At 48.2% G+C, this 19,849-nt stretch overlaps 1 protein-coding gene across 3 annotated transcripts in view; it reads left to right on the top strand.

Moving 5' to 3' along the window:
- The window catches only part of TOX2 (TOX high mobility group box family member 2), a 177,949-nt gene that overhangs the window by 69,961 nt on the left and 88,139 nt on the right, over positions 1-19,849 (top strand). For all 3 annotated transcript variants that reach the window (XM_066561666.1, XM_066561665.1, XM_066561668.1), the window contains exon 2: positions 1,127-1,192. In XM_066561666.1, coding sequence (XP_066417763.1) covers positions 1,127-1,192 — 66 coding nt within the window. The remainder of the gene's footprint in view (positions 1-1,126; positions 1,193-19,849) is intronic.

Genomic DNA, 19,849 nt, shown 5'->3' with positions numbered 1-19,849 from the left:
CCGTTTTTATTGCCATAATTAATTTGTGAACTCAGCCTTGAGGCCTGCCCCAGCTGTACTTGGAGCCACAGACAATCCTGGAGGGTTTTTTTCCTTCCTTTGGAATCTGAGCGAGTGAAAAGCTCCCGTTGCAGGTAATTAGTGAGAGGAGTTGTAGCTCTCCATGGGGGTTTTGTGGCCTGATAAGTGGATTAGCAGCTGGGAACTGGGTGTGTGCTGGGGCTGGGGGACACAGGAGGATGGGCTGGGCAGCCCAAGCCCACCCAGCCATGGAGCAGGGTTATGGCAGAGCAGGAGAAGAGGGGATGAATGTCAGGCTGTGCACAAAGACCCCTCCCAAATGCCTCATGTCATGGTTGAGATGGTCACAATCCAAAGCAACACTCCATTTCCAGAAGGCTTCAAACCTGGTTTTATTGTAGCATGCCTGCTTTTTATACATTCTTACAAAACTCCTAAGTTTACACTTTATTGGTCAGGAAAGACAAAGTGTTCATTGGAACAGGCAGTTGCAGATTTCTCTTATTTATCCTTCTTCCTTTCTTGGCCTCTTGGTAGAAAATTCTTGGTAGAAAATTCTTTCAGGGTAAACATGGATCCTGCTATCAAACTTCTCTCTGGCTCACAGAAGTCACTGTAAACCCCCTTCCACAGCTCCAGAGTGATTCTGCATTGCTGCAGGAGCTTTGCTCTGCTGTTGAGGGTTATGTAGAGGTCTGTAAGAGGATTGAATGGGCCTGCCCAAGTCTGGACATTTCCATTGATGGAAGTTGGTTTTTTATATCACGTTGATGGTCTAGTAGGAATTTTAGCAACAGCTTCTTTTGGGTGATCTTTGCTGCAGGGTGCATCTGTGGGTTCACACACTTGAATGATTTCTTTCAATTGGAGTGATTCATTCCTTATTTCACTGAAAAAATCCCATCTCCATGCTAGGTTAGCACATCCCATTGCAATAACTGGGGTGAAGGTGTGCTCATACCCTCTCAAAAGTGTTCAACCAGCAGCTCAGGCTTTTCCTCTGGGAATTCTGGCTCTTGATGTGAAGAGCCAGGAAGGTATTTGGGATGCACAGCAGCATGGTGTGCAGATGGCATTTTATTAACTCTTTCTTTTGCCTTTCTAGTTTGATGGGGAGAACATGTACATGGGGATGAACGACAACGCCCAGGAGTTTCTATCGGCCAATCAGGTAAGACTTGTTTTGCTGGGGTGAGATTTTTAGGGGACTAAAGCACAAATTCTATGAGCTGTCTGTGACTCTGCCCTCCTGGGACATCAGGAGTGTCCATGGAGGAGGTCAGAGCCCAGATGCAGCACTTGGTGAAGGGGTTGGGATGCATTTCCATCCTGCTGCTGCTGCCTGGCTTTGCTGAAAAGCTTTGCTGAAAAGCTTTGCTGAAAAGCTTTGCCTCAGCACCCCTCACTCCAAATGAAGGTGCATTTGGTGTTTCTGGCCACAGTGAAGTTTCCAAGTATTGTGTGCAGTTCAGGTGTCTCCTTCCCTCATGTGGAGTATTTCCGGTAGCTAAATAGATTAACAGGGGAGAAAAAGGAATCCAAGGGTTCCTGTTTTGGAGCTAGAAACCCACATGTGGGGGACCAGAATAGAAGTGTTCATGTCTTGCAGGTGCCTGAGCCTTCTCTGGGCTTGGATACACATGGAAAAACTTGGAGTGGGGTCCTAAACCTGTGCATGGGTTGGAACATGATCTTTAATTGGATTTTCCATCCCAGTTCTGTGTTTCTGTAAAGTTAAGCCCATATTTAGGTCCTGCTGGGACAGGAGGACTTCAGCACATGCTTTTCTGTCCCCCTGACCTGGAGATGAGAGCTGGCCCCCTGTGCACCCTCAGGGGTGGCCTGGCATGGTTAGAGGTGCTGTACCCTCAGCACAAAGCATCTCATCACAAGCAGCCTGGGGAGGGAAGGTGGCATTTCCTTGCTGACACATCCCAGAATCCCATTTTTGGTTGTTTTGGGCTGTTTTGTTGACCACAGCCCCAGCCCCACAGAGTGCCTGGGATTTTGGGACATCACTGTGGATTATACGGCTAGCAAGTCATGCAGGGTGCAACAATGGCAGCAGGGGTTAAACTCTGTCCATATTACACTGGGAATGGGATGAAATCCTGCAGTCACACTGCAGTTAACTGGGACATTCCTCCCAGTTACACTGGGAATGGGATGAAATCCTGCAGTTTGCCTCCTTGGAGAGCAGCAGTGCCTTGGCTCATGGCTCAGGAGAGTTGTTCCTGCCCTGGCTCTGGCAGCTGGCACTGGCAGCTGTCCCCATGGTGGCGTGGGGAGAGGCTGTTCGTGCATGAGGAGGAATTCCAGGGTGGGGAAGGAACAGCAAACTTTGTGCTGCTGAGTGATTCAGCAGAAACAAATATGTGTTCAACCAACAGCAGCGTGGGGTTGATCATTAGAGCCAGGAATTGCCAGAGGGTGAGTAAATATGGGAAAGAATGGGGTGATCCCTGAGTGCCCCATGCAGGGGTCAGCCCTGTGCCCCCCAGATGTGCAGAGCCAGGTGTTGAGGATGATCACAGGGCAGTTGTTGTAAAACTTTGCCTTTAAAACCTCCCAAGGCTGGAACTTGGCTTTTTCTATCACATTGATGGTCTAGTAGGAAATTTAGCAACAGCTTCTTTTGGGTGATCTTTGCTGCACGGTGCACCTGTGGGTTCACACATTGGAATGATTTCTTTGAATCGGAGTGATTCATTCCTTATTTCACTGAAACAATCCCATCTCCATGCTAGGTTAGCACATCCCATTGCAATAACTGGGGTGAAGGTGTGTTCATACCCTCTCAAAAGTGTTCAACCAGCAGCCAGGAGTTCATGGGAAGGGCTGGCAGAGCCAGGAGTTCATGGGAAGGGCTGGCAGAGCCAGGAGTTCATGGGAAGGGCTGGCAGTGCTGGCACAGGGAGCAGCCCCAGTCCCTGGCCATGGTGTGCCTGCAGCAGCAGGCTGGATTTGGGCAGAGCCATGGCCAGCATGACCCATTGGTGTTTCCTGCTCAGCACCTCTCTGACCCCCTCTCCCTCAGGGTGGGCATGACAGGGAGGTCAGCAGGGCTGCTGTAGGGCTGGGAATGGTTTGCTGCACCCCAAGGAGAAGGGTTGGCTCCCAAAGGAAAGCAGGGTTTACCATGTGGTAGAGGAATCATGTCCTGAGTTTGATCCTGGAGAAGGATCAGCCAAACCAGCTTAGATCCCCGTAACCTGGGCAAGAGGAGTTCACTCTTCATTTGCTCTCTGTTTTCTTGTTATTTCCCATTTTGGAGTAGAGTGGAGAGGCAGAAAAGTTCTTTCCCTTGGCAGAGGAGGGCAGGAACCCCCCCACTGCAGGGAAGGCCTCGTGCACAGGGGCTGTTCTGCTCCTTCTCCACCAGGAAAAGCACTGTAGAGAGTGACATGGACAATAAATGGGGATGTTTGCCTTGTTTGGCATCCCCAGCTCCCTCCCTGGGCTGGTGTGGGCAGTCAGAGGGGAGCTGGGAGCACGTGGGCTCTGTGCTCCCAGCTATGGGAGGCTGCAGTGACCCCCATAACCTCATCTGGGGAGGCAGGAGTGCACCTGGGAGGGAAGGTGAGGACCCCAGTTCATGCCCTGCAATGATGTGTTTCACACCCAGCATGAGCTTTGGCCAAGGAGGATGAGGAGCAGCTTCCTTCTCCTTAGTGCATCCTCTCTCTATTTACCTGCACATCAGCACTTGTTTACTGGTTTTACAGCCCCAGCCATGACTTCAGCACTAATGACACAACTCTGTTATTTAAATGGGGCTTCCAGATGGTTTTTATTGTTTGCTAAACCTGTTGTAACCTGAAGGAGTACATTAAGCAGCAGGAGGGGTTTTCACAATCTCACCTCAGAGGCTGCTGAAGCACCAGATTCCTTTAAAGCCCACGTGGGACATCCAACAGCCCTTGGGTTCCTTCAAGACAAAGGCAAATTGAACACACTCAGGGCTGGAGCCATCACACTGCAGCAGATGAGCCTGGTGGGGTGGGGTTTTTCTCCATCAGGATCCTGCAGCTCCCTGACAGCAGCTTTGTCTCAGCCCCTTGTCTGGTTTTGATCCTAAGGAAGTTCTGCTCAGCCCAGGGGAGAAGCTCCAGGGAGAGCTCAGAGCCCCTTGCAGGGCCTGAAGGGGCTCCAGGAGAGCTGGAGAGGGACTGGGGACAAGGGATGGAGGGATAGAACACAGGGAATGGCTCCCAGTGCCAGAGGGCAGGGATGGATGGGATATTGGGAATTGGGAATTGTTCCCTGTGAGGGTGGGCAGGCCCTGGCACAGGGTGCCCAGAGCAGCTGGGGCTGCCCCTGCATCCCTGGCACTGCCCAAGGCCAGGCTGGACAGGGCTGGGAGCTCCCTGGGACAGTGGAAGGTGTCTCTGCCATGGCAGGGGTGGGATGGGATGAGCTTTAAGGTCCTTTCCAACCCAAACTTTCCTGGGTTTCTGCAGTTTCTCATGGCAGGAGTGTGGTAAAGTCAGGATCAGGGTCCCCCTGCCTCTCCTTCATTATTCCCTGCCTAGCTGCCAGCTTGAGGGGAAGGAGAAACAAAACCCCACACCAAAGCCTGTGTAAAACCCCCACAAAACACCATCCACGATTCATGGAAGCCAGGTGTCCTCTTCCTTCCCCTGATCTTCCTTGTTGGGATGGCTTTTGTGCCATGGCTGCAGCTCTTGTCATCCCAGGGGGGCTGGACTCAGCTGAGGACAAAATGCAGAAAGAAAGGAGCCTAAAACATAATGAGAGCACTGACAGCTCACACCAGCACAACCTGCTTGGGGAAAACAATTCCTCTTGTTCCATCAAATAGGAGGGACATTTGACCCCAGAAGTGAGTCAAATGTGAAATGTAATTCAACCTCCAGCAGAGGCCAGGGTATAAATGCAAGCTGACATCTGATCAAACCATCGTGGACATTTGACCCTCGAGATGAGTGAGGTATCTCTTGTGTCTTGTGGAGTCAGCAGAGCATCATTCCTCACCCCTGTCAATTTTCCTTCTTTCTTTCCCACCCCCTCTTCCCACACAAAGGCAGGGAATTAAGTAATGTGAAAAACTCCAAGGAATAAACAGATATGAAGTGCTCTGAAAGATTAGTAAAAATGCAATGGTGCTGGTAAAAGAAATAAAAACACCTGCAAAATCAGTGGGAAAAGATATTTATTAAGGTCTTTGTGATAAGGAGAGTAACAGCAGGAAAGGGAAAGGTTGAGGAATGAGGTTGTTTTTATTTGCCAGTAAGACTTTTGCACTTGCAGGAGGAGTCCATGGGTGCTTTAAAAACATGAATTAATTCTGCCTGGGAATCCCCTGTGAGAAGGTATTATCATCCCATGTGCTGAGTGAAGAAATGCAGGAGCTGCCTTGTCAGGGAGCTGGGGGTGATGTGATGGGGTTGTGGGGACTGGCATGGCCTTGGGGGCCACTGTCCCCTGGCTTTGGGAAGTGACTGTGTACCTGCCCAGTGTGTACCTGCCCAGTGTGTACCTGCTCAGTGAATCATGGAAAGCCTTAGGGGGGGTGTTTGCTGCATTTCCCCTCCCTCCATGATTATCTCTGGCTGCTAGCAGGACAACAGGCAGCTTGAAGGAGGAAAGAGCTGATTATTTATCACTGGACAGCTTGGATCCTGTGCTCTGCCTAATCCCAGGAGATTTCAGTGCATGGCTTATTCCAGTTGAGCAACCAGCCCATTGTTGTTTTTCCCAACAAGTTCATTTGTGTGACTCCTCATGGAAAGGCTGTTCAACACCACTGTGGTTTGTTCAGGGAGAATGTAAAAGCAGCTCTTTGCTTTTGGAAGTGAGGGCACAGACAGGACCCACTGCTATGAAGTGTTGAAAATTTGAGAGTTCGATTGAAAATAGGAGAAAAGTTCTCCCAAAGCTGTTCCTGTGTGTTGCTCCTGCTGGCAGGCTCATGGTGCCCATCTGTGTGTCAAAAATGCCAGGTGCTGGCTGCCAGGTTTGCACAGCAGCACTGAGCAGCCTGGGGGAGTGGAAGTTGTCCCTACCCATGGCAGGGGCAGGAACTGGATGGTCTTTAGGACCTAACCCAAACCATTGCAGGATCTACAACTGAAAGAGGAGGATGCCTGGAGAAATTGTGGCTGCCTCTGGATCCCTGGAAGTGGCCAAGGCCAAGTTGGAGGGAATACCTCAGGTTTAGCTTTTATATTTCTCAGATTCTGTGCTGCTTTAGTGTGTGGGTCTGAGCTTCATATGAGGGGATGCTGAGCTCTGTGCACAGAGCAGGGAGACAAAACAATTCCTGCTCCAGCTGGGCACCAAGGACAAATGATCCAAATCTCATCCCAAGAGCACAAACCCCGTGGGCTGGAGAGAGAAAAACAAGCAGGGTGGGACTGCAGGGGCTAAAGCTGGAATGGGACAATGAACTGCAAGGTGCAAATGGAGCAGAACTGATCCAGGGGACAGACCCCGTGCCCGGCCGTGCATTTTGGGGCCATTTTGGTTCATCTTGGGTGCAGCCCTGGCTGGGCTCTGGTGCTGCCCAAGGTGTATCCATGGAGGAGATCCTTTGAATAAATCCCTGCTTTATTCTTAAGCTCTGTCCAGTCTCTGTTCTAGGGTGGCCCTCACAAGGCATCAGATGGGGCTTGGAGCAACCTGGGACAGTGGAAGGTGTCCCTGCCCATGGCAGGGGTGGAATGGGATGAGCTTTAAGGTCCTTTCCTATCCATCTATTCTGGTATTCTATGTCAGAAAAAGGCAGGATTTCACCCCAGCCTGATGAGACACCTGCTGCAGGTGACATCCAGTGTATCACCTGATGTGTAGAGCAGCACAAGGGGCTTTAATCTGGGCTCTGGGCAATAGGGTGAGACTGGGTAACTCCTGGATGGGTTGTTCACACTTACACTGCCAAGAAAGCAAATCCATGGGCAGGGATGTGTTTCTGGGGGCTATGGGTGTGACGCTGTTCGCAGGGGTCTTAAGCTGAGGGAAGAGATGAGGATCTGACTCCATGTTTCAGAAGGCTGATTTATTATTTTATGATAATATTACATTAAAACTATACTAAAAGAATAGAAGAAAGGATTTCATCAGAGGGCTAGCTAAGAATAGAATAGCAAAGAATGATAGCAAAGGCTTGTGGCTTGGCTCTCTGTCTGAGCCAGCTGGGCTGTGATTGGCCATTAATTACAAACATCCAACATGGGCCAATCACAGATGCACCTGTTGCATTCCACAGCAGCAGATAATCATTGCTTGCATTTTGTTCCTGAGGCCTCTCAGCTTCTCAGGAGGAAAAATCCTAAGGAAAGGATTTTTCATAAAAGATGTCTGCGACACTATGGATATGTGTAAAACAGAAGGTGGATTTTCCCTGGCTGTGTGTGACTCAGGGCAGGGCACAGGGGGTTGGTGACACCTCGAGGGAGATGCAGCTGTGAGAGATGATATTTATCATGTGCACAGACATCCCCAGCATCTGTCTGCAGCCCTGCTCCAGTGTGAACCTGAGTGTGGGGTGAGCCAAGGCTGCCCCTTCCCACCCACGTGGGCTCCATCTGCGGGTGTCCCCCTGTGCCTGCACGTGGATAAATCAACATTAATCTCCTGTATCTATTGCCCTTTATCTCCCTGCCTCCGTATATCTCCACGCTGGGGCCTGTATTAGCCATAATAGATACAGTGAGTCACTGATCTGGTGGGTCAAATGGTCAGGGCTCTTTGATCAGCCGTCAGGATCCATTACCACCAGGGCCTCTGCTGGGGCTGGAATTACAACTTACATTTGACTCATTTCTGGGGTCAAAACGTCCCTCTTATTTGATCGAATGACAGAAATTGTATAATTTGTATATATCCCTGAGCCATATGTGCTCTGAGTGCCACTCTAATGTGTTTTATAAAGGCACAGCTGTCTTGGTGACTTATTTAAAATGGGATTTTGAAGTAGTGTTCTTGCCGTTTAATGTCCTCATTCAGGGTTACACGAGGTTTATCAAATAATAAATAACATTTAGAACATTGCTTTTAACATAACAATGGCTCTGCTGCTTATAAGGAACTGGGCGGTCCAATAAAGCTGTGTTTGGTAAATAAGTGATAATGCAGAAAGCAAAGATAGGATAATTAGAAATTAATGATGTGTGGGAAGCTATGGATACCTTCCTCATGTTCTGCTAACGCTCCAGACGAGACAGAGCTCCTCTTGGCAGCCTCTGCTATAAAACATGCCTTCAAACCTTGTCATAATACTGGCAGACGTGTTGTTCCCACCAGTCTTGACTGAATCACAGCAAAATGTCAACACTTGATAAAATAAACCTGGGGCTGGGGCAGACCCACGTGAGTGCAGGGGTTCCCCATCCCTGCTGGGGACCATGGAGGCAGAACCCAGTGACTGAGGTGCCTGTGGAGCCCTGGGCAGAGGGAGGGTAATTGGGTGCTGCTAGTGAACGTGTGGGTCCCTCTGCCCTCATTCTTGCTCCTCCCTCCAGAGCAGGAGCTGGGACCAAGGTGGTTTTCAATCCATCAGTGGTGGGGCTGCTGCCCCGCTGATAGTGAAGCAACAACAAGCAAGGCTCAGGTGTGAGATGTCCTTAGGGCAGTTGGTCCCTGGCCTATCAGATGTGTGAATTAGGAGGAGCTTCCAGCACTTTGTTTGTCCCATAAAGTGTAGCAGGCTGCTCATGGTCACCACAGCCACTGCCTCAAACCTGGGGTTGCTTGGGAAGACAGGCAGGAGCAGCCCAGTAGTTCACTTGGCTGAGCAATTCCTTAGGGTGTCCTTCTCTTCAGTCTTATAGAAAAGTCTGCACAGAAAATCAGAGCCTATGGTGAGGTTATTCTTTGTGCAATTTCCACTCAAGTCCCTTAATGGACTTTGGTGTTTCTAATGAATCCTTTGCACATGAAGAAACTTGTTTTAACTTTCACCGAACCACAGAATGGATTGGGATGGAAGGCACCCTTAAAACTCATCTAATTCAAGCCCTCTGCAAGGAGCAGGGACATCTCCAGCGAGATCAGGTTGCTCAGGGCCCTGTCCAAGCTGACCTTGGATGTTCCCAGGGACATCCACAGCTTCTCTGGGCAATCTGTGCCAGTGTTTCACCACCCTCTGAGTGAATAATTGAGGAGGAAGGGTTTGGGGGCTCCATATTCTCTTGATTTTTTGTTTGATCTGTTGATCACAGGAACAGATGATATCAGAGGTTGGTCAGTGTTAAAGGAAGTCACATGTAAGTGAGGGGTTAAATAAGGAGCAATATGATCTCCTTTTTTAAGGGGGACTTGGAGAGCTCTGGTGCTCCTCAATCCACAGCTGCCTTGTGCTCTTTGGACTTTACTCTCTTGTGCCCGTGCAGAGTCTTGGTCTCTTCCAATCTGCAAATAATCTGTATTTTTGAAGTCTGGAATTGGCCCCATCAGGGGCAGAGCACACCTGAAAGTAAATAACAGATGACTCCCCACTCCCTTGGCAAGGATACATTGCAGGAACATACAGATATAGGAGTATAAAAGACCCCTGGTGAAGGGAAGAGAGAGGTTTGTATAGACTCAGAGTAGAAAGAGGATTACACAGAGTTTGGGAGCGTGCACTGCAGGCCCCCATGATAAGATACAGATTTTTGCTCTCTCCCTGCTGTTCTTTGAGTAATACTGTATAATTTCATATGTTGTGCTGGAGAAGAAAAAAAAAATAGAGGGGAGACATTGATAGATCCTAAATGCCTTTCTCAGCAGACAATTCAGGAAGAATCTCATGTACTATTTTAGAATGAACAATAGAGTGTTACATGTCATTTATTATAATCAGCAGCTAATGGAAACCCTTCCAGGAGGGGCCTGGGAGTTGAGCACAACTACAGCTGATGATCCAGGCTTGTGAATTTTGCATGAACTCCTGTGTGACAGCGAAATGTTTGAAAGGTGCAGTCAGGAAGTGATTCCTGTAGCTTAGTCATAGCAAGAGGAGGTTTTACTGCTGGTACAAGGCCAGCTATAGTGTTTAAATAAAATAATAATAATAAAATCCCTTCATATTACAAGCAGAGTGAACACCATCTTCAACCCTTGGTCTCAAGGGACTCCTGAGGTTTTTAGCAATACAGTGTTTGAAAAACAGCCACCAAAAGAGTGAAAAACTGATGCAATTGAGCCATTCCTAGACCAAAATGGATGGTCTCTGCTTCTATTGCACTCAATCTGGTTAAAAAGGGAAAAAGAAATAGCATGTCAAACAGCTGAGGACACCTGTCAGGTGGCACAGAGCACCTGGTGGGGATGGAAACACTGAAACTGTTGTGGTGGCTGAGTTTCATGTGCAGATATTTCATCAAGGAGATTGCTGAGAGGTTGAGGTTTAGGGCCAAAGGCAGGAGGGAGCAGGAGATCCTCAGGGGCACTGGAGGGCACACACCACACTTGACAGCCTGAGGGCTGGCCACAGCATCCACCACTCTCCAAGATCCCCTGGAGGCCATAGCCAGCTCTGGCCAGCCCCAGCAGCTGCCTATCCCTGACTTTCCTGTGTCTTTCCAAGGTTTTCTGGGATATGAATCAGCTCAGAGAATGTTTTTGACCCAAAAAAGAGTGTCTGTATTAAGCAGCACATCTGGCTGTAGCCCTTGTTCTGTGAGATGAGGAATCAAAATGTGCCTGAGGAGCTTCAGCCAGAGCTGGGAATTCTTTTGCAGTGAAAAGGTCTGTAAACAGTGAGCCATTTAAAAATTAATAATAAAAATCCAGTCTGTGCAGGAGATTGGCCCAGGGCTGGAGGCAGCAGAGCTGCAGCTGGGGAGGTGATGGGAGCCTGGGGGTGGCAGAAAAGGAGCAGCAGGACCATGTCCATCCCCCTGAGAAACAGCCCTTCCTGCTGCATCTTGATCTAGAGGTTTCCACACAGAAAATACTGGAACCAAGATGAGTTCTGATAGAGGATTGGACATGGGTGGTTCTTGGTGCCAAAATTCCACCGTGCCCACCATTGGGGCTGCAGGAAAGGTGTATCCCAGATCTCAGGAATGACCCCTGTGTGCTGGAGGGGAAAGGAGACGGAGGGACTGGGAGCACAGAGCACTGTGGGGCACAGCTGAGGTCCAGTCAGACTGAACAGGATCTGCTGGAGTGCAGGGTGGCTCCTGTGGCATGAGGACACATGGCCTGGCTGTTTTATTATTTATCAGAAGGCTGATTTATTATTTTATTATAATATTACATTATTTATGTTATATTATTTATCAGAAGGCTGATTTATTATTTTATCATATATATTACATTAAAACTATACTAAAAGAATAGAAGAAAGGATTTCATCAGAAGGCTGGCTAAGAATAGAATAGCAAAGAATGATAACAAAGGCTCTGTCTCAGACTCTCTGTCCGAGCCAGCTGGGCTGTGATTGGCCATTAATTAAAAACAACTCACATGGGCCAATCAAAGATTTACCTGTTGCATTCCACAGCAGCAGATAATCAATGTTTACATTTTGTTCCTGAGGCCTCTCAGCTTCTCAAGAGGAAAAATCCTAAGGGAAGGATTTTTCATAAAAGATGTGTACGACACTATAGGATTTGTATCTTGTACTAGATTGGTTAGTGAGAATCAGAATATTCAACACAGAAGAAGATTTATTGGATTGGAACGGGAACCTCACTCTCTTACCCTCTTTACTCTTCCTCGCCCTCTCATTTTCTCTTTACCACGCTCTTGCTCTCTCTCTTTACCTCTCTCCCTCTTTGGGGCCTGCTCTGAGCTGTGTCTGGCAGCTCCCAGCAGGGCCCTGCCCCCAGGCCCTTTGCAATAACCCCAAGTTCCAGCCCTGGCTGCAGAGATCTCTCGTGTTCGTCTGTCCTGACCGTCCTACCCCCATCGCTCCTACACCCGTGTCCTGTTGGGGCTTTGGGTTTGGCTCCTGCACAGGGTGATTTGCTTCTCTAATGGACTCTGGGGAGTTGCTCTGGAAAACTCTGTTTATTTGTGGAAATGCAGCTCTGTGGGCTGCAGCAGTGTGGAAGAAAATACCCAGCCCATTGCTCTTGGGATTTCCTTTCCCAACTGATTGATTACTTCTTCCCTCCTCATCAGAGACCCATCCCGAGCTGGTGTTTGGATCTGCTGTCACAACACAGTGATTAACGGAGGAGCCACTCACTTCCAGCAGAAAATGTTATTTTCCACTTCAGCATTTGGATGAAGGCCTGGGCAGAAAGGAAAACCCCTCTGATGCCTTGGCTGGTGACAGAATGAGCCCTTCTCTGTGTGCCAGCTCTGAGGCTGCCCTGGGCACGTGCAGGGCTGGGCTCCATTCCAGCCCCACGAGGGCAGGACCATCAGCAGAGCATCTGTACCCAAAACAGAGTGGCCAGTGTGACTAGGACAGTGATTGTCCCTGTGCTGGCACTGCTGGGGCACCTTGAGAGCTGTGCCCAGTTCTGGGCCCCTCATGAGAAAGGCATTGAGGGGCTGGAGTGTCCAGAGATGGGAGCAGAGCTGGGGAAGGGTCTGGAGCACCAGGAGAGGCTGAGGGAGCTGGGAAGGGGCTCAGCCTGGAGAAAAGGAGGCTCAGGGGGGACCTTGTGGCTCTGCAGAGCTCCTGACAGGAGGGGACAGCCAGGGGTGGGTTGGGCTCTGCTCCCAGGCAAATACCAATAGAACAAGAGGAAATGGCCTCATACTGTGCCATGGGAGATTTAGAGTGGATATCAGGAGGAATTTCTTCACTGAAAGGGTGGTCAGACATTGTCAGGGGCTGCCCAGGTAGGTGTGGAGTCCCCATCCCTGGAGGTGTCCAAGGAACACCTGGCCATGGCCCTCAGTGCTCTGGGCTGGGGACAAGGTGGCCATCAGTCAAAGGCTGGACTTGATAATAGTGGCTAAATTCAGGCTTTTCCTCCCTGAAGGATTCCATGTCAGGGCTCTGCAGGCCCTGGAGGATGATGAGGGCTGTGTACCCCAAGTGCAGCCATCCAGCTCCTTCTGCTCAGAGCCAGGCTCTGTTCACTCCAGCCTCCCCTCGCTCGTGAGGCTGGGCAGGGCAGGGGACCTGAGCTGGCTGGGGAGAGAATGCCACCAGTCCTTGTGCTCCTGCTCCTTTGGGAGGAGGCTGGAATCTTCCCTTTCAGGTGGCACACCAGGCCAGGCTGGTCAGAGCCATGGTGGGAACCAAAAACCAGGGGCAGGGGACATGAACTGGCTGGGGAGAGAATGTCACCAGTCCTTGTGCTCCTGCTCCTTTGGGAGGAGGCTGGAATCTTCCCTCTCAGGTGACACACCAGGCCAGGCTGGTCAGAGCCATGGTGGAAACCAAAAAAAATCAAGGGCAGGGGAAATGAGCTGGCTGGGGAGAGAATGCCACCAGTCCCTTGTGCTCCTGCTCCTTTGGGGAATGTTGTATTGCACTCAATAGTTATTTAGTTGTTTGCACTGGGTGTTTGGGGAAGGCTGGGATCTCTCCCTCTCAGGTGACACACCAGGCCAGGCTGGTCAGAGCCATGGTGGGAACCAAAAAAAATCAAGGGCAGGGGAAATGAGCTGGCTGGGGAGAGAATGCCACCAGTCCTTGTGCTCCTGCTCCTTTGGGAGGAGGCTGGAATCTTCCCTCTCAGGTGACACACCAGGCCAGGCTGGTCAGAGCCATGGTGGAAACCAAAAACCAGGGTGGGCAGCTTCCCCAGGGAGCTGAGCTGTGACACAGGACCCAGCTGAAGGGTGGTGGTCACAGCAGCTCCATGAGCTCCATGTTTGGCCCATGTTCCAGCACCTGTTGGGCAGTTCTGCCAAGGGCTGTGCTGGGTCTCACCCATCACTGCCACCACGATCAGCAGCCTCTGAGCCAGCCTGAATTAAACTTATCTCAAAGCAGCAAATCCATCAGCTGCCATCAAGAGTGCTGGGTGTGAGGCTGTCTAGCTCAGGTCTATACATCTGTGTACACCGTAAAGGGCAAAATATGACTTGGCTTTTATTACTTTAATTAAAACATGAGTGAAGAGTATGAGATTCATATTAAATTGTATTTTCCTGGCTGCTGTGGGAAGGAGCTAACTGATCTGATTACCATGAAGATTACAAACTATCAAAGTGAAAAAGAGCTTTTTGCAAGTATTTCATATTAAACCTTCAAACATAACACTTTAAGAATAATTATAGTTGTATTACTGGAAAATGATTCATGAATTCTGAATAAATATAAGGCCCTTAAAGGGAAATGTTCCAAGACCACAGTTTTCATTCCAATCTGATGAAATTTAGTATCATTTTGCAGCTGTAGAATAGAATGAAAAAAAATATGTACATAGACTGTATTGAATATATGTCAGACTAAACTAATGAGATTTTTTACATCAACTCTGAGCACGAAGGCAGACAAATGGAATAGCCATCCTCATTTTCTATAATAGAAAGCACCAAAAGGGAAAGCAGAAAGGATCTTACTGCTCACAAGTCTTTATTCCACCCTTGATTGTTAAATAATATATTTTAAGTTCTCATATCTCACCCGCAGAATGTTTGAACTGACACTAATGGGTATGTAAGAGAAAAGAGTGAGCTCTAAGAAAAAAAAAGTGAGGAAAGGCTAGGATTGGGAATTTTATCAGTATTCCCAGTGGGCTGTAATAAAGATACTTTTCACACAATACAGTGAATGTTTACAGCAGACAGTTTAGTTTCCTTCCAACAATTATGAGAGAAATTGAATCTCAGGAAATGTTAGTTTTCGCTAAAATTAGACATAACAATAAAGATACCCCTGGAAGTTTATTAAGGAGGGGGGGAAAAAAAGAAAGAAAAAAAAACCCATCAGTCTCTGGAAGACAATTTAGCAAATTTATTTTAAGAATTCCAGATGACTTCTAAACAAAACCACACACCTACGTGGTGCTGAGGGCTCAGGCTCCCCATGGGAGCAGCTTTTCTCCTGAGGAGCTTTCTTTCCCAGGCTTCATGAATTCCTAGTGCATTTTGGAAGCAAATATCCAAAAGGTGCTTGTTTCCAGGCTGGATCCAGCTGCAGGACAATGCCCATCACTTCTGCAAGCAGATGGAGCAACAGGTCACATTTTTTGGGTACAAGTCAGGGAACCCACACTGGTATTGAGAGCAAGTTACTGAATGCACTTGAATGCAACTTTAGGAAGGATCTTACCATGCTCAGAGATGCATCCAGAGATGCTGGAGATCCAAAAACAATTTAAAAAATAAAAAAGGAAAGATGCTCTGTAAAGTGCAGGAAACTCGGGAGTGCTCCGAGCAGCTCCTGTGATGGTGTTTAATTTTTGAAACACAGCGAGTGGAACATGCAGTGGAGTTCTGCTGTCCTGATTTCCAAACTTCTGCATGGAGGAGTGCTGCAGTATCCCTGTTAGAACACCTGCTTTCTTCTCCTTTTGTCCATGCAATCCTTGGTTTTTGACTTCTTTCTCACTCTGTTTCAGTCTGAAAAAATTCCTGTTATTTGATATCAAGAATAGGGATGGGAGGAGAAGTGGTGAAAGCTGATGCAGCTCAGCTTGCAGACAATGTGTCCCATTTTTGCTGTGTTTGGGGTCAGACTGGGCTGAAGCTTTTTGGTAACACCAAGGGGGACTCGAGGTGCCCAGTTTGGTGCTAGAATTGGCAATAGAAGCACTTGGCTCTGAGTCATCCCAGGTTTATGGAAATATCTAGGCCTTGTGTGGGCTTGGATTTGACAGATAGCAGCTGCAGCCCTTGAGTAAACCGGGAAAATGTGAATTTTTACCATGGGGTTGATGTTTTGGCTTTGTTATGTGCAGCCCTGTTGTGCTCAGAGCCTCCCCCTCCTCTCCATCAGCATCTCTCCCTCTCATTTTGACTCTTCCACTTCTGCCCAGTTTTTTTGGAACAGTTCAGGTTCCTGGTGTTTCTAAACCAATGAAAATAACACAAACACCTCTGAAGCTGCTCAATGAATGGAGAGTTTCAGGTGGTTTGGCCTCTGGAGAGCTGGGCTGGGTTTCTCTTCTGCCCTCATGCCTTGGGTGTTTGGTTGGGTTGTGTGATGAGGGTAGGGCTGGTGTGGATGTGAGCCCTCTTGCACCTTCTTTTCCTCTGCACAGCCATTCCCTGTGTGCAAAAATGTTGTCCATGGCCTCTGGATCTGCCAGTGCCAGCACTGGAGTTGGTCCTTGGTGCAGGCTCCTGGCTATGAGCAGCACATTGATGCCCTGGCTGTCCTCCTAGATGGACAGTTGTCCTTACTCTAGGGAAACATTGCTGTTTTGATTATTTATGTGGTTGTTTTCCTTTTTGCCTTCCTCCTGAAAGGATGGTTCCTGCTCTCACTGCTCATTTTGTCCAGGTTGTTTAATGCTTCAGAAGGAATTTGATGAGGGTCTCATTGAGGGCATAGATGAGCCTCTCCCAGCCATGTGTGTGTTCCTGCCTTTTTTTAGATACCATATATAAGCCTGGCTTTATTAAAGAAAAAAAAAAAAAAGTTGTTAAAATTGTTAAAGATAAAATCTGTTTGTTTCCTAAAATTCCCATATTGGAGGCTTAAGGCTGAGATTTTCACACCTACTCTGGGGATTTGGATGCTTGGCCATGCACCACGTTCCAGTTCTCACAGTTCTGTCACGAGTCTCTTGGTGCTTCCTGCTTTCCCTAACAGCCCCAGCACCTTTGTGCTCCTGTGACATGACAGCTTCTGCTTTGGGTAAGGGAGGAAAAAGAACAAAATTCTTGGAGCTGTGGTTGTGAAGGAAGGGTCATAATTGTGGCTCTCAGCAAAAGCAGAGGAGGTACAGAGAGATCCTGTGTGATTATCATGGAATGCTTTGTGTGGAAAGGGACCTTCAAGTTCACCTTGGAAGTTCCACCCCCTGCCATGGCAGGGACACCTCCCACTGTCCCAGGCTGCTCCCAGCCCTGTCCAGCCTGGCCTTGGGCACTGCCAGGGATCCAGGGGCAGCCCCAGCTGCTCCAACCTTGACGTCACATGGGCTGGGAGTACTGGGAATACTGGGAATACTGGGAATACTGGGTTTAGGGGATATGGACAGCCAGAGGCTGGGCTTGATGATCTTGGAGGTCTTTTCCAACCTCAGTGATTGTGTGATTGTGTGATTCTGTGTTGAGTTGTGCATATTTAGGATCTGCACAGAGTGAGACATCCCAACCCCGTGGTCAGTCTGTCACAGACCTCCCTTGGCCAACTGTGGTGATGTTCACAGGGGTCCCAGGATGGGGGAAGAGACGAGGATTTGACTCCATGTTTTAGAAGGCTGGTTTATTATTTTATGATATATATTATATTAAAACTATACTAGAAGAATAGAAGAAAGGATTTCATCAGAAGGCTTGCAAAAAAAAGGCAAAGAATGGAATGATAATGAAATCTTGTGACTGACCAGAGAGTCTGAGACAGCTGGACTGTGATTGGCCATTAATTAAAAACAACCACATGAGACAAATCCCAGATACACCTGTTGCATTCCACAGCAGCAGATAACCATTGGTTACATTTTGTTCCTGAGGCCTCTCAGCTTCTCAGGAGAAAAATCCTAAAGAAAAAAATTTTCATAAAATGTGTCCGTGACAGCCAACCACACCCTGTCACTGCCACTGGAATTGGGTCCATGCTCTGTCTGTCCCACCTCAGGGTTTGCTTTGGCAGAGCTGACTCAGGAGTGTTTGGCTTTGGCACATTTCCCACTGCCAGAGCCAGATTTGGGGGCTGAGGGTCTTTGGGATAACGTGGGAAGCTGATTTATCACCCTGCTGATTTCAGTTCATTTCCTTTCCCCATCTCGGCCACTTCCTGGCAGCCTGAAATGTTTGGCAGTGGATGGGTGAGTGAAGAATTTCAAGCTGCTCTTGGGGGTAAAGAGTAGAGAAGGGAGGGAAGAAGGTGGCGTTTCACAAAGCTGTGGTACATTCTTAATTTCAATAAAATAAATGTTAAAAAAAAAGGGTAAAGCAGCACCTCAGCTGCTGAGGCGACAGGCACTTAAGAAGCACTGAATAAATACATAAAACATATTTGCTGAAGGCATTTGTTGTTGGAAGTTTAAACATTAAACATGCCTTCTTCATCTGATACCATAATAAAGCAGGGATGTTCCAAGAGCCATTAGTGGTGCTCTGACTGCAGCTTTACATCTTCACTCGTGTACCAGAGAACCTGCACTGCATCAGCAATGCCTCACTGAGCTTTGCCCCCAGAAGGGAGGGATTTCAATGTGGGTTTGGGCTTTTTTTGTGGTGCATTTCCCTTTTCCCATCCATGGATGTGGACGTTTTGGTATTGTTTATCTTGTAAAGTGCTGGGGCAGGTCCAGGGGAGGCAGCAGCTCTGCCTTTGTCCCTCTGTCCCCAGGCTCACTAAGTGCTGGCTGGGGGCCTGATGAGACAAATAAACAGGTTTGTGTATTTAGGTTTTTAAATTACAGGCTAAGGAGGAACACAGATACTCAATCCATTAAGAAATAACTAGGTGGGTGATTCAGTGCCATTTGTGTAAATGGCACTAACTCTGGTCTGCCTGCACAATTTATTAATACTTCACGGGATGAAAAAAAAAAATTATTTTAATCTCATAATGGATGATGAGCTGTGAAATTGCTTCTGCAGCAGCTGGGCACCCTGGGGGAGGTGCTAGATTGCACCACATTATGCAAGCCATCCCCACATCCCTGCCTTCCTCGTGCTAATCACACACATCAGATCTGGCTGATGGCAGCGAGGGGGGCACTGCTTCTGCTGGCCTTTATTACTTTTTGATTTTTTAACAGATACATTACTTTTTGATTTTTTAATATCTACAGTTTTCTTGCCAATTTACTTTGGGTTCCCAAGCCTGGGTTGGGAAGAATGAGGGCTCAAATCTGAGTGGGTTTGTGGTGATGCTTTGTGCTTCAAAGGTGTTGGCAATAGGAAATAACAAAAAATTTAGCAAAAGTACCAGGTCTGGCCCTGTTGGTGATGATTTCATCTGGCTGATACCCAGACTGTGAAGGAAAGGGTACCAAGAGCTGTTACTGCTCTTTGCTCTGTTGTTATAGGACTGGGACCATGAGCAGGACCAACATCCCAGTGCTGTGGAGCTCCCACACTAAAAACAGAGCCTGGGCTTAAGGACTTTGGTTCTGTGTGGGAAGAGGGAGCAAAGCAAGGGATAGAGTGGGGCATTTAGGAAAAAATTGTAACTGTCCCTTTAGCTCCAGCATGGGATCCTCAGCATTGGTGATGTGCTCTTGGTGGGATCTCTGGTGCCTTGCCCACTTCTGCTGTGCCCTGGGTGCTGAGGGCCATGCAGGGCTTCTTTGGAAAATGTCTCTTTGCTGATGAGAGAAAACAACCCAAATGGGGAATATTTGGGGGAAAAAAGTCTGAATTGCAGATGGGTTGTGTTGCCATTGTGGCTTTGCTGCAGCCCACAACACCCCAGAGCAGAGGATGGCTGTGAATGCCATGTGCCACACGTGGGACATGTCTTCTGAGATGAAACTCTGGAAAATGTGGTGCAAAAAAATCATCCATGTGAAGTGTGGCACAAAAGATTTGTTTAATCCCTTAACTCCCCTCCTTCAGTTTTGAGCACAAGGGAAATACTCTAAGACAAAACCTGAAAGGGAACAAGCGTGGTACAGAGTGTAGTTTCCTTCCTGCTCTGGGTCCTTCTGGCTCAGCTGAAGCCAGGTTGAATTAATTTCTTAGAGTGCTTTTTGCTAATTCTTCCTTGCCTGTGCCTGTTTTTGGGCTGCCTTATCTCCTGACCTGCTTACAGTGCATTATCCACCATTGTGTAACACACCCTGGGCTCAGCACCCTCCACCAAATCCATCCAGCCCAACAATGGATTGCTGTGAGTGCACTG

This window comes from Molothrus aeneus, chromosome 17 (assembly GCF_037042795.1).
Source record: "Molothrus aeneus isolate 106 chromosome 17, BPBGC_Maene_1.0, whole genome shotgun sequence".
NCBI classification, from domain to species: Eukaryota; Metazoa; Chordata; class Aves; order Passeriformes; family Icteridae; genus Molothrus; species Molothrus aeneus.
Note: the sequence above shows the minus strand (reverse complement) of the source record. Positions and strands in the feature narration are given on the sequence as shown.